Source organism: Phascolarctos cinereus, unplaced genomic scaffold, assembly GCF_003287225.1.
Source record: "Phascolarctos cinereus isolate Bilbo 61053 unplaced genomic scaffold, phaCin_HiC Scaffold_1;HRSCAF=81, whole genome shotgun sequence".
In the NCBI taxonomy this organism is placed as follows: Eukaryota; Metazoa; Chordata; class Mammalia; order Diprotodontia; family Phascolarctidae; genus Phascolarctos; species Phascolarctos cinereus.
Window position 1 is genome coordinate 140,401,182 of NW_027555514.1, and position 14,938 is coordinate 140,416,119.

At 38.6% G+C, this 14,938-nt stretch overlaps 1 protein-coding gene across 1 annotated transcript in view; it reads left to right on the top strand.

Moving 5' to 3' along the window:
* Window positions 1-14,504, top strand: part of LAMB1 (laminin subunit beta 1) — a 94,706-nt gene extending 80,202 nt beyond the window's left edge. Inside the window, exons 27-34 of the mRNA XM_020984595.2 lie at window positions 507-748; window positions 5,248-5,451; window positions 6,460-6,604; window positions 8,811-9,018; window positions 9,232-9,373; window positions 12,125-12,301; window positions 13,817-13,976; window positions 14,170-14,504. Of these exons, the coding sequence (XP_020840254.1) occupies window positions 507-748; window positions 5,248-5,451; window positions 6,460-6,604; window positions 8,811-9,018; window positions 9,232-9,373; window positions 12,125-12,301; window positions 13,817-13,976; window positions 14,170-14,306 (1,415 nt within the window). The 3' untranslated portion in view covers window positions 14,307-14,504. The remainder of the gene's footprint in view (window positions 1-506; window positions 749-5,247; window positions 5,452-6,459; window positions 6,605-8,810; window positions 9,019-9,231; window positions 9,374-12,124; window positions 12,302-13,816; window positions 13,977-14,169) is intronic.
* The last annotated feature ends 434 nt before the right edge of the window (window positions 14,505-14,938 follow it).

Consider the following 14,938-nt stretch of genomic DNA (forward strand, 5'->3'; position numbering starts at 1 on the left):
AATGCCAGTTCTCCAGATGCTTCCAAATGTTCAGTGTCTGGCATCATATAATAAAACTATTCCAGATAACTGACTTAATTTTTCACTTTTTATTCAGATGTTCATCATCATGTGAACCCAGCTTGAGAATTGTTTGGGGCAGGGATAGAATGGGATGAAAAAATAAATTATATTTGGGAAAGGGAAATTACATGGTCCTGTTTGCTCCTTGGGATTTTTTTTCTCTTCCTTTTTTTTTTTTGTGAGGCAATTGGGGTTAATTGACTTACCCGAGGTCACACAGCTACTAAGTGTTATGTGTCAGAGGTCAAATTTTAACTCGGGTCCTCCTAATTCCAGGACTGGTGCACTGTGCCGCCTAGCTGCCCTTTCTCTTCTTTTTTCAAATAGAATTTCATTTCTTTATAAGAAGTGTAGAGCAGGATAGTAAAAAAAATTATCTATTTGTTAGTAGAAGGGGAGTGGAAATCAGCATTAACTTTGAGTGTTTTCATCTAATATTGTAGGAGCCTTGGACAGTATTACCAAATACTTTCAGATGTCTCTTGAGGCAGAGGAAAGAGTGAATGCCTCCACCATTGATACCAATAGCACCGTAGAACAGTCAGCCCTTACTCGAAACAAAGTTGAAGACTTAATGATGGAAAGAGAGGCCCAGTTCAAGGAAAAACAGGAGGAACAATCCCGCCTTCTAGATGAGCTTGCGGGCAGATTACAGGGTTTGGATCTTTCTGCTGTAGCTGAACAGGTAAGCTTTGGCGGTTTGGATTTCATGGCTGTGGTGCTTAAGAAGAGGAATTCACATCAAGTCCACAGACAAGCGCCTCCTTGTGCCATGTTGTACTAGGTACTAGGGATAAGAAGATACAAAGAAGCTATATTCAATATGGCACCTTTCATGAATGAATGAGAGGCCTTGAATAAATTAGCTCCTAAATCGTTATAGCAACCACAAGGTAAACAGAGTAAAATCCCCTTCCTCACCTCCCTCCCCCACCCCACAGCATGAGGTGCTTAAGTGCCTTGGCCAGGGTCCCCTATGTCCATAACAAAGGGAGATGAAGGAACCAGGATTCTTACTTTCAGCCTCCTTTTTCTTCTAAACTAACCGCAATCACCCTCATGCTTCTTCTCTGAGGTATAATTCTCATTCCCTTGTTCTTATCGACTAATGACTGACTTTGGATTTAGATTCGATCCATTTTATTCATCAGCTTTTTCCATAGATATTGTTCACCAAGTAGTACAAGCCATCCAAAGGGAGGAAGTCTTTTCATTGCCAAAGGTGGTTCCCAAGAGAATTATAAAGGGATAGTTTTTCCTTCAGTGGTTCATTAACATGTTCTTTTCCAGGCAGTAATTTTACCTGGGTGACTATCTCATTTTAAATCTAAGAGCAGCCTGGAAAATTATCATATTCTCAGAACCTAAACAATATTATGTGCTTGAGGGCAGCTATGGAATGAGACTCTTGAAAATCGGGTAGCAGGCCTAAGAGCTCATACAAACCTTACTTCAGCATAACAGCACAAGCCACTGGAAGGTAAATGGACCCAAGTAAAAAAAAAATAATGGTTTTGCCTAGGGATAGACATATAAGTACAGATGAGATAGAAGATGAAATCCTCAAAAGATATATCCCTTTATCAAGTGCCTGTTTTGTGACAGCTGAGATAAAGATAAAAATGAAATAAGCAGTTTACATTGTTGGAAGAAGCAAACATGCATATACATGTGTATAAAAAAACTGTCGAATTTTGATGAGGAAAACATTAGCATCTGGGGACTCAGAAGAGGCTCCCTGTGGAAGGTGGTGTTGGAGCCAAGTTCTGAAGGAAGCTGGGGATTTTTAATAGATGGAGGTGAGGAAGGAATTCGTGTGAGAAATAGCAAGAATGGCTGTTGGGCCAGGTCATGGAGTATATAAAAGAGGGTAATGTGTGATCAGCCTGGAAAGGTCAGCTGGAGGCAGAAAGATTGTAAAGACTCTTAAAGCGGAGGAGTTTGCATTGCATCCTGGAGGTCATTAGTAGGGAGCCATTAAAGTCTATTGATCAGGGTCAGACCAGTGCTTTAGGAAGATTACTTTGGTAGCTGTGTGGAGGAGGAATGGGAGTGCTTAGAGACTTGAAGTGTGGAGACCAAATAGAGGGCTATTGCAGTAATCTAGGCAAGAAGTGATGAGAACTTCAACTACAGTAATTTGTTAGGAATAGACAGAACAGTACCAGTGTGAAAGAGAACGGCAGCAGAATCGACAAGATCTGGCAAGTGATTGGAAAAATGGGGTTAGGGGTAACATGTATGGTGGATAGCCTGCTAGATTTGGAGTCAGAAAGACTTGGGTTCAAATTCCAACACATTCACTCACTACCTTAGTGACCTCGAGGTCCTATCTGGACCTCAATTTGCTTATCTACAAAATGAGTCTGGACTGGCTGGCCTCTGAGATCCCTTCCAACCCTAGCCCTATGATCTTATGAGGTTCCTACCAGCTTTTAATCTATGATTTTGTGATCCAGAAGAGAGTAAACTGTCAAGGGTGACTCCTATGCTGAGAACATGGATGAGTGGAATGATGATAATGCCCTTGACAGAGATAGAGACATTAATAAGAAGGATGAGTTTGGGAAGAAAGGTAATGAGTTCTTTGGGGCATGTTGGGATACAGTACATCTAGTATGTGTAGAGCACTGTGCTAGGCACTGAGGATGCAAAGATGAAAATGAAAGCTCTCGTTCTGGTTTTTCCCCCCTGAGGATGTCCCCAAGCTCTACAAACATTAGTGCAACATCCAAGCGAAATAGACATCCTCGTTTCATAGACAGGAAAATTAAGACCTAGAGTATTTCTGTGAAAATTGCTGAACCCAATAGACTGGTTATGTTGTTCTATACTGCAACTGAATATCAGCTCCCTGTTTCCAGCATCTTTGTTGACATTTCAGTATTCAGGAAGAAGCTCCCTACGTCACTAGAATATGTTAAGGATAGGGACTGGACCTGTAACTTCACCTGTACAGGGAATTACTAGGTGGAAACTCCAAGCAACATAGATCCTTTGCATCACAGAGCTTCAGAGAGCTGACTAGAGTATTGAGAGAGGAAAACAATGTGCACAGGTTTACAGTAGATCTGTGTCAGAGGCAAAGTCTGACTTTGAGGCTGGCTCTCTACTGACTGTGCCATAACATGTTTAAAAGGAAAAAAGTCTGCTGATTAAAGTCATGAAGAGCTACAAAACATTTGGGGAATTTTTATTTTGACATGTATCATACAAGGTCTCTGGCTCTAGACTATATGTTATTTTCTGCTGCCTTTCCAATCTAGAAAGTGACGATGGAAACACCAGTGAGTGTTATCTCTACTTTAAAACTCCTTATGGGGTGTGACATTCCCCACTTAGAAATCTGGATTCCTAGGGCCTCTCATGGAACTCGGGAATATGTGTTCCTCTTGGTTTTCCAGGTACACCCTGTCCTTTATCTCTGCATATATTTAGCTAGAGCAGAGCCGTTCTGTTACTTTTTCTCCCCCTTACCCTTGTCTCACAGGGTCTCTTGAAACAAAACAGACCTCCTGGGTGAGCTCTTCAGCTGTCAGGCTGTTTTCCAATAAAGGATCCTGGTGCCCCTTTGCTCCTCCTGAATAAAGCTAATGTTTTGTGTAGTGTCCGGAATTGTACTACTCAAGCATTTCATGTGAAAAAAACCAAATGTATTTTAAGGCCATTTGTTCAGCTTGAATACAGGAAATAAAATATGCTTAGAAATTTCTCAAATTTAATTGATTGGAATGAAGAAAGAATAGTTCAATGGAGAAAGAAGAGTTCTGCATGCTTTTTTTTTGACGGAAATAGAATCTTCTATTACCTGTTTTCTATCATCTTCTTTTCAGTGTTTCCCATCTATCATCACTTTCTCTTTTCCTACTACTTATCCCCTCTACTCCTAATCCCCAAAAGAGTGAGCCCATATTATCTTTCAGAATCACACTTATATTAATAAAGTGGCTTAAGAAAGGTGATAGCACTAGAATAGTGCTTTCTCAATACATTCATTGCTGAATAGGAGTGGCAGTCAAGGTGAGCCTCATGGTCACTGCCCTTGATGGTGGCTGATATAGATGGGGGTAGGAATAAAAGCAGTCCTTTGAAAATAACATATTTGACTATATAGTGCTGTGGAAAGAGGACTGGCTTAGAATCCCAATTCTGTCACTATTTCTGTGACAATGGGCAATTTGTCTGGGTCTTAGTTTCCTCATCTGCAAAATGAGAGGGGTTGGACTAGATGACCTCTCTGTTCTCTTCCAGCTCTGAATCTATGACTACATTACCTATGAGCCATTGCTAATGTTATTTGCCACAACCTTCCCAACCCTACCCTGCCCCTTGCAGACAGTTGTGCCCACACCCTGGAATGACCTTCACCTAATCAAGTCCTACCTAGGCTCATAGTAAAATCTCACTTCTTCTGTGTAATCTCCCCCAAACTACAACAGTCTAAGTCAGGGGTGTTCTGTGAAGTTTGGATTCAGTCAAAGGGCTGCACTTGAGGACCCAGAGGGCCACATGTGGCCTCGAACCCCTGAAGTGTTCTCTCATTTCTCCAATCTCCATTGCATTTAAAAGTACCAAACGATGACATTGTCTACTCAATGGCTGGTTGAATGATTTATAGGGGTCCAGTTCTTTTTTCACTTAGCCATCATAGTGGGGAACCCTCAGTCACAGAATACAGATTGTTTGCTTCTGAGGTAAACACTTGTTTGGGTTCTAAAGTAATTTCTTTCCCTCCTCCCTCAGATTTTCTGAAAGTGCCTTTCTCATATCAGCAGTATACCTACTTGTTTATTAATTATATACCCCTACCAGATTGTAAGTTCCTTGAAGGGAGGGGCTGTCCTTTTTCATTTTTGTATTCCCAAGCTAATGTTTAAGTGGTAGGCATCTAGTCACTGTATATTGAATTCAATTGAATTTGTTTAGGGTGGTGTAAGATGGAATATGAATTGACAACAGGGCTAGAATGTGGGCCAGAGGAATTTCATTATCCTTCATTGGTGGATTTTAGGTTTACTTCTAGAATGTTTGAATATATCCTTTCCTTCTCCATCCTGTTAGCTATGTTTTTCTGTACACTATTGGATATAACCAGTGCTCTGAGGGAGCCACCCACGATTTACACAGCTGCTCTGCAGCAAAATCAGTATCTGAAGTATTCTACCTGACCTTGACTCACTGCAGACTTGTGGAACTCCTCCGGGGGCCTTGTGTGCCGAAACGCCATGTGGGGGGCCAAACTGCAGGACAGATGATGGGGCAAAGAAGTGTGGTGGACCTGGTTGTGATGGCTTAGTCACCGTGGCCCACAACGCCTGGCAGAAAGCCATGGACTTCGACAGAGACGTCCTCAGTGCGCTGGCTGAGGTGGAACAACTCTCACAGACGGTAATTTAGCATGAGCAGTTTCTTGCCATTGTTGTTGGAAACATGGGAAAAGATGGAGGCAAGGGAGAAATACTGTTTAAATGATGACTGATTAAAATAGGCATTTTTCAGCCATGTGCCAGGCTCAAAATGAGAGAGTGAATGTGGGACCTTTACTCAGACAGCTGAAGAAGCTTGTGTTTCTGGGCTCAAATGTTATTCTTAAGTGAACAGTGTTGATACCAGAACAGGCCAAATCTCAATTCTAATAATTTGAGGCAACCCATGTGATTTAGCATGGGCCCAGCATCCACCAAGATATTTAGCTAGGCCAAAAAGAAACTCAGTTTTTGCCCAGCTAATCCTTTTTATAAAGGAGATCATAGCTATACGTTAAACCAGACAATGTGGTACAGTGGAAATACACAGAGCAAGGAACTCAGGTCATAGGAGCCATAGCACACAAAAGTGAAATCTCTGTTCTACTACTACCTTCATGACATTGGGCTTAAACTTTCTGAGTCTCAGTTTCTTTATCTGAAAAATTAGGGAGTTGAACTCCCTCTAACATGTCTTCCATGTTCCTACGATGAAAGGCATCTAAGGAATGCCTTCTAGCTCTAAATGAACCAATGACTAGGTCACCTTTGATCTACTAATAATAATAATTCCTGTCACTTGAAGTACCATCTCCACAGAATTGGTATTTATCTGCAAGTTAGGCACCAATGTCTTCTGTTGCTAACTTAAAAGTTTTGTTGTTTTTTAGTAACTGAAAAAAACAGGTATTGAAGAGGGGCATAGAGTAGCTCCTTGATCATACAAAAACCTTTTAGAGAGTCAGGGAATATCTGTTTTAAATGGCCTGAGATTCTAGAAGCTGATATTGTAAGCATTATGTTTTGACCTTCCTTTCCAAACCCCACTGTAAATCACAAGGAGCAGCAATTCCAGAAAATATTTGTTGAATGACTGAATGAAAGGAACAATGAAGGAGTGATTTTTTTTAATTTTATGTCCCATATTTAGGTCTCTGAAGCTAAACTGAGGGCAGATGAAGCAAAACAAAGCGCCCAGGCAGTTCTGTTGAAAACTAATGCCACCAAAGAAAAAGTGGACAAGAGCAATGAGGATCTGAGGAATCTGATCAAGCAAATTCGAAACTTTCTGACTCGTAAGAAAAATGTTTTATTATTCCCTTGTTTCCATTTTGATGTTGAATAGGAAATGAGTGAGCCAATCCTAAAACAATAAATCAAAGAAATAGGACCTCATGATTGAGATGGAAGATAAACCTAAACCTGCATTTTTTTTTAGAAGAAATAGATTTCTGACAAGAGACTTTTTAGTTACAGAATAGTTTTTTTTCCCCTTTCTCTAAAATGTGTGATAAGATTCAGAAAGTTACTTAGCATTGATATACAGATGTGAGGCCTCATGATGTTAGGGAACCAACCTCAAGAGCAAAGGAGACCCATGTAACTGCAAGTCTTACCTCTGACTGGCTACGTGGGGTTAAGCCACTTAATGCCTCAGTGCCCTAGCTAATTCTCTTAAGTCTCCACAAGTTGCAGAAATGGTGGCAGTTGTGCATTAATAAAGGAAGCATTTTCATGGGGTTTCCTGTGCCAATGAAATACAGTCCAGCCCAAAGAAACATGCAAATATACAAAGGCAAACTTACTAATTGGGATAGTAAGCAAACTTTCTGTTCTGAAATATGCCTTTGTATATTGTCCTAGAAAAGGAAAGTGTGTACTAGACGAAAAACTAGAAGTCAAAATAAGGTTCTACAGATCACTCACTGTTAGAACTCTTCTCTCAGGGTTTTTACGGGGTCATTACAGCCTATCTGACAGAAAAGAGGTTTGATATGTAAGAATAGCTCCATCACTTAGCATAGTGCTCTGAGTAAACAGCATTTGTCCTGAAGGAAGCCTCAGGATATAGTGGGAAGAGCAGTGGAGTCACATGGTCTGGGTTTGAATCCGGCTGTTACTTGCTGCTTTCTCTGGGCCCTCAGTTTCCTCCTCTATAACATGAGGAATTGGACTAAATTATTTCCAAGGGCCTTTCCTAGATTCAAATTCTTGTCATTTTCCCTTCCCTTTGCCCTTAGGAAAAATATCTTTAGATCTTGTCTTTTATGTCACAATCTTCATTGGGTAAAAATTTTAATGCCAGACGGCCATTTCTAATGGAAATTAGATCACTCTTGGCTACTGATTCAATCCAAAGGCACTTACTTATACAGTACTATGTGCAAGACACTGATAGTGTTAGAGAAATCAAGAAAAATTGAAAAAATTCCTGCCTTTAAGGAGGTTACATTTTATTGACTATTAGTAGTTCCCAGGTTCTCCTCATTTCTTGCTAACTGAATTATTCAGGGTCCATTTTCTTAGATTCTTTGTTCTTAAATTTTAAGAACTAGAACCTGGGCCTCTTTTAACTCCCAGGTTAATGTTCTGTCCTTGTTCTTCAAGGCCCTCCACTATTTGGTCTCATCCTGGTCTTCCATTATCCTTCAGGGTGGGGAGGAGATGGCTAGAGAGAGAGATAGACACACTTTAGCTATGACAGTTACCCCAGACAACTCTTTGAAGTCTATCATTTGCAGAGTACTTGCTTATCAATATGGGTACAGGGAGTTCAGGGAAATCAGGTTTGGGGATATATGTAAGATGTTCACTCCAAGTCTAATGCTGTATCTACTGTATAGTAAAATTAAACAGGATCATAAAGTTAGAGGTGGAAGGGCACCTTAAAGTTTTAGTACTATCACATCACTTTATAGATGAGAAAACTGAGGCCCAAAGCAATAAAAATAACCAAAGCTACTTGCCTAGTCACTGGGCAGTGTGAAGCAGGATTTGAAACTTAATTTCATGGCCAGTTTTCTATCCACTATGCAACTAGTTGTCTTCTTGTAAGGCAGGAGTTCTTAATCTAGAGTCCACAGATCCCAGAGTTCCACGGTTAGACTTCAGGGGGTCCGTGAACTTGGACAGAAAAAATTATAATCACTTTCACAGACCTCTAACTGAAATCTAACATTTCTTTCAGTTATTTAAAAACATTCTGAGAAGAGGGTCTTATCACAAAAAAAGGTTAACTTCTCTACAACCCACATATTTAGAGAGTTGGCATTGGGCATTGAGGGGTTAAATAACCAGTTTGTGTCAGAGGTTGGATTTGAACCCTTGATTTCCTGACTTTGAAGCTATACCTCTCTTTATACTAGGCCACATGACCTTTCTAATTGCCATACAGTGCCATATAGTAGTACATATAGACTCACACACACATATACTCTATAAATACCGAATGAATGAACCTCATAGTCACATCTATTCCTGGTCCATCTTTCCTTTTCACAGAGGACAGTGCTGATCTGGATAGCATTGAGGCTGTTGCTAATGAAGTACTGAAGATGGAGATGCCAAGCACTCCCCAACAGTTGCAGAACCTAACCGAAGATATTCGGGAACGAGTAGAAAGTCTTTCCCAAGTAGAAGTTATTCTTCAGCAAAGTGCTAGTGACATTGCCAGAGCAGAAATGCTCTTAGATGAAGCAAAGAGAGCCAGGTAACTAGGGCTATTATGGCATCCAGTGGAGTGTTTGAATTTCTGGTATGACTACCATGGTGTAGCATAGTCTATAACCCATGGCATTTCTAATAACTTCTGGATTTCCCCTCCCCCACAAATGTATTTTCAAGCTATTGTTGAATATTTTCCATTTGTCCTGAGAAAAAAATACATATAAAGATCTGATATATTGACTTTTTGTTGTTTCAGCAAAAGTGCAACAGATGTTAAAGTCACTGCAGATATGGTAAAGGAAGCCCTGGAAGAAGCTGAAAAGGCTCAGATTGCAGCAGAAAGGGCAATTAAACAAGCAGATGAAGACATTCAAGGAACTCAAAACCTACTGACTTCAGTAAGAGAATGAATGCAATTGTCAGGGGTTTTATTTGGAGGGGGGAAAGCATTCATTCCATGAAGCAAGGGTTTTAGGTAGTGGGCAGGTCATTTTTTAATGCCTAAAATAGAAATAATACCATTTAACTGGGAGGCTGTCTGTGCCAACAGTGAACAAGTAAAACACTGTTAATATAACAGGTCTTTGGTGACAGTGGCATTGCTCTAACTTTTCAAGATACCAGAGCAGAGAATGTTTAGGTTGGCCCAGCCCCTTTTCTCTCAGGAAATTTTTTTTGAGATTAAGTTCAGGAATAGGAAATACCATACTTTCTTAAGAGCTAATTTCATAAAAGTAGGCTATGCAATGGCAGTGATAGGCCAAGGCACTAAAAATGCAACCCACAGGTTAAAAAAACATCCTCAGGTCACTTGTGAATGATTGATAAAGACCAAAATATCTCTCCACCAGTTTCTTAGGTCCCATCTTTGATGGACAAAATGTCTAGCCAGTAAGGTGCTTTTGTAAACAAGGATATAGCATCTGTTCCATTCATAAAACAGAAAATAAATGGATATTTCTTTAAGCATGAATTTTTAAAATAAAAAATATACTTTGATAGATAACTATGCTAGTGGGTATTAAAATTCCATAATAAAGCAGTTTTCACACAAGCTTAGCCTCTCAATCAGTTTTACAAAGTACATTCCAGAAGTGATGAATACCAGCATGAATCTACTTAATTGGGCTGTTACTTTATGAAGCAGTTCTGTAGAACCTTTTTTTCCTTCCAAGAGGGTGTTAAAAGCATGAATTGACAAAGTCCAACACCTAGTGGCCCTCATCTATGGAGGATGAGCCTCCTCAAATTCAAGTCTTCTGATGGTAGAACTTACTAATGTATGATACTCTGAAAGAATAATCTTTGAGAACCTAGCCTTAGGGTCCTTTCCATGATGTATTAAGCTGTCTAGAGGAACCAGAGTGGAGGACATAGAAACTGGCTGTCCCTCCACACCCCCAAGTGTTCACCTTCAAATCAACTAACGGCTCATAGGCTGCAAGGCACTACCAATCATCTCTGCCAGACATCTTTCCACCTATTTCATGAAAAGTCTCCAGAGATTTATGTATATTAATTTATATATTTATTGGATTTTCATAACTTATCCCATGATTTAGCAATCATAAGAATCTTCCTTCTGCCCTCAGTGGAAATGAGTAGGTCTCATTATCAACCATATTGTATTCTTCACATGCTTGTTTCTGTCCCAAGTTTCTGCCAACAGAGAATTGTCTTTACTTGTTTTGGTCACAGCAGGGCAATTAAAAAAATGTTTGGAAAAGCAAATTCTTGTTAATTGAATCAGATGGAAATGGATGGAATCTGTTGGGAGGAAGGGATTGTTCTAATATATGTGTATATATATTCTAATGTATGTGTGTGTGTGTATTTCTATAGTTCTACAAAGGGCCAGGATAGTTTTATAATAATGCTGTAGACTGAGAATCTGAAAACCTGAGTTCAGCACAGTTAAAACTTCTCTGAACCTTGGATTTCTTATTTTAATTTCATATGGTTACCAGGTACAATATGATTTGTAAATGGTAAAGCACTACAAGAATATTATCTATAGTAATGATACTGAGTGTCTAGCAGAAAGGAAGCAGTAGAGTCCAGAAGAAATCTGCCTTATATATGTTAAGAAATGAGCCAAAGAGAAAACCTGGTTTCACAATGATTTATTAAAATTTTGCTAAATTTTACATGTTTAATCACTTTAATGTGTATATCAGTGGATAGAGAGCTAGCCTCAAAAGTAAAAAAGTCCTGGTTTCAAATCCTTTCTCTAACATATTGGCCTCTAACCCCTCGGGTGGCCTCCCAGATGCTGATCTGCAGTAGAGGGAATGAAGGAGCCTCTCTGGGAGCTCTCCAATATCAATGAAAGCATAGGTCCAATTTTTTTTAAAAAATAGCATGTCTATAGGAAGCTTTGCGGCTATGATAACAACAGAATTTTGCCATTGAAAGAGAACATGCTGTGTATGTATGTGTGTGTGCTACTCAGTTTGTAAAAATGAAATATATTAGCAGTAACTAGCCAGAATACTTCAAGTTTTTATATCATATCCATACTGGCGAAATAACTAAGGATTTCAGTGCATATAATACTGGGACAGTATTTACTCTTTAGTTTTAATTGATTAGAAATCTCTAAGGAGTAGCCATCTAAAAAAAACTCTCACCCCCTTCCCCCCACTAAAATGAACAATGCAACAAACTTATCATTTAAATGATAATCCCAAGTTTGTAGGTGTTCTCAGTGTGGTTCTACCATACTGGGAATTTCAGACTCAACCATCAGAAGTCCCAAATAAATTAAAGCCATCCTTTAAAGATAAATAGAAAAGCACATTGAGAACTTTTTTGAATATGGAATTTAGTTTTAGTGGATAACTTTTACCCAACAAAGACCACATACTAATATCTGAAATCTACAAAATGGATTATTGGTGTCACTGACACTTAGAATTGGATAAACTCAGAAACCATTTAGTCTAACTGAAGTGCTAGGAAATTAAATGACTTGCCCAAGGTCACACTGTTAGCAAGGTGCAGAGCCTGGGATGTCAGCCTAGATCTTATTCCAAATCTAGCACTCTGTGTGTGTTAAGTTTAAAAATTATGTAAGAGATCGTGTTTATACTCCCTACCACTTATGTTGATGAATGATGAGTCTTAAACTATTATGTTTTCATTATTAGATTGAATCCGAAACTGCAGCATCTGAAGAAACCTTATACAATGCCTCTCAGCGCATAAATGAGCTAGAAAGGAATGTGGAAGAACTTAAGAGGAAGGCTGCCCAGAACACTGAGGAGGCAGGCTACATAGGGCAGGTAGTGGATATCGTAAAACAAAGTGCAGATGACGTTAAGAAGGTAAGTGAAGTTTTACATCTGCATAGCTTTGGTGACAATGAAGTAGCTATCACCCAGCAAGCCTTAATAAATAGAATCTAAAACTCAAGGCTATTTACTTAGCAGAACTCAACTTAATCCCTTTCCTACTTTAGCTATGTTTTTGCAACAACATGGTCAATGAAAGATTCTAACAATAAGGTTTAGATGCTGCCTTAGTTTTATGTTCAGCAAAGATAAGTAACTTTTTTCTAATATTTGAGGACATGTTTATCACCAGTAAGTCCTTAATTAAGGAAGGAAATTAGGTAATTACAAGAATCATAAGCACAATGTCATGCTGGAAAACAAATGTCTTTTCTAGTTGCTTTGTCTTAGGTTGTTTTTATTAGCAGTGTCACTGACATATAGAGGCTTCACATTTTGGGCTATCCCTAGACCTTTTGGAAAAACTAACACTATGGAAAAAAGCATAATCTGAAAGTTATCTTCTCCATTGTACTTAGTTTCCTGCCAGGTGCTGCTATGTTAAACATAACAGTCTGCTCAGACAGTATTTACGTAAGATGGTGAAGAACAAAGCCCCTTAAAATTAAATTTCCATATACCTAGCTATCGCTTGAATTATATTTCTCATAGGAGTAATTTGTAATTAAGTCATGTGTCCTTCTGACTCTTCAAATGTTGTGTTTCAGTCTTATCTGTGCCTTTCTATAAGTTTAGCATTAATGTGATGTTTGAATTAAAGAACCACTAACATGGAATTTGAGAAGCACCCATTGGTAAAGAGGCCCAATGACATAATGAGGATGATGTCTTGGCTTTCCTGTAAATTGGATTTAAGTCAGACAGAGCTGCCCAAAGTCATCAGCCTGACTCTCTTCTCCAGAGTAATCAAAGTCCAGTGGCAAGACAGAAGTTAAGATGACTAGCAATGGCCCAGGATGCGATAACCTTGCCCTTTTGAATAAAGGCTGGCTTATCTAATGTCTAAATCTAGAGAAGTCTGAAAATTGATGGCTTTCATGTTGGCTCTGACTCCCAAATTCACTACTTAAAATCATATGTAACATATATAGAGTTGGACTAGATCCAAACATCTTTGGTTTATAATACAGGATTTGGCCCCGACTTACTTTTACAGCTGAAAAAATTCAGGGCCAGAGAGGTTGAGTCAAAGGAGGCCATGAGCCCAGTTTTTCTAACTTCCAGTCCAATTCAATTTCCATATAATTACAAGTAATTCAAAATCATCAATTATTTTAATGTTCATTTCATAGTAATGTCACCTTTACACAGCATTTACATACATTAAGCCATTTGATTCACTAATGTCAGGGTGGCCAGCTAACTACTCATTTTATAGATGAGGAAATAGGTTCAAAAAGAGTAGAACCTCAGTTTTACCCTGATTCCTCCTACCCAAGAGAAATTTCAGTGTAAGCTGAATCCCCTTCTCTGCTCCTATCTGGGGCTTGTGTTTGTTGCATGACTTTGCAACTAACTACCATCTTGTGTCTAAACTTGGTACTGCAGGTCCTCGACAGTGAACTTAGTGGAAAGTATAAAAAAGTAGAAAACCTAATTGCCAAGAAAACTGAAGAGTCAGCTGATGCCAGAAAGAAAGCAGAAATGCTACAAAATGAAGCTAAAATGCTGCTTGCCCAAGCAAACAGTAAGCTCCAACTGCTAAAAGGTAAGTCTTGTTTCTAGAAAAATGGCTGTTTGGGACTATGGGAAGTATAATTATTTTTCCCTTTTGCTTAAAAATAATTAAATTAATATTCTGCTTTAGATATTAACAAATTAATACTCCATTTAAATACAAAATACTGTATTATTAAATTCAACATTTAGGGAAAATACCATTTTTTCTTTCATTTCTGCAGATTTAGAGCAAAAATATGAAGACAATCAAAAATATCTAGAAGATAAAGCTCAAGAACTAGCAAAACTAGAAGAAGAAGTCCGTTCACTTCTACAGGATATAAGCCAAAAAGTTGCTGTTTATAGCACTTGTTTGTAACAAAGCCAGAAGGGACAGCAATGGATGAGACCAAAGTATTAAATCAATTGCATTTTTTAAAATGTAGTTAATGCATAGATGTTAAAATGAAACAATGTCCACTTTTGCTTATTTAATTTTTTTTAATTACCAAATGTTTTTTAATGAAGTTACAAATAAAGTACAAATGCACTTTTTGTATAGAGGTGCATCTAGTTAGATCTGTTATTTGTTTTATAAAATTTACTACAACAATGAATGCTTCAATGATGGGAGCTTGGTTCCTTAATTCTTTTTCATTTTGTTATCTCCAGTTTCAAAGGAAAATAGCACTAAGAATTTCTGTGCTACAAAAAGGAAAGTCACACTGATCTTTCTTTCCACTCTATAAGGGGAGCAAAGGGAAAAGCAGATAAAGTATTAAAAAAAAAAACTACTGACTAACATCCAGGCTACATCAATGGATCTTGAGGATCAAAACTACCTTCTCGTACCAGAGACACCTCAAATAAGGCAGTGGCATTGAGGTATGAAGGTCCTGTCAGAAAAGGGAAGTCTTCCTATCCATTGCAACTGAATAAAACCACGACAAGAAAACAAAAATGTGCTAGATGTGGAGTCAAAGAACCTGGGTTCAAATCCAGACTCTTCAG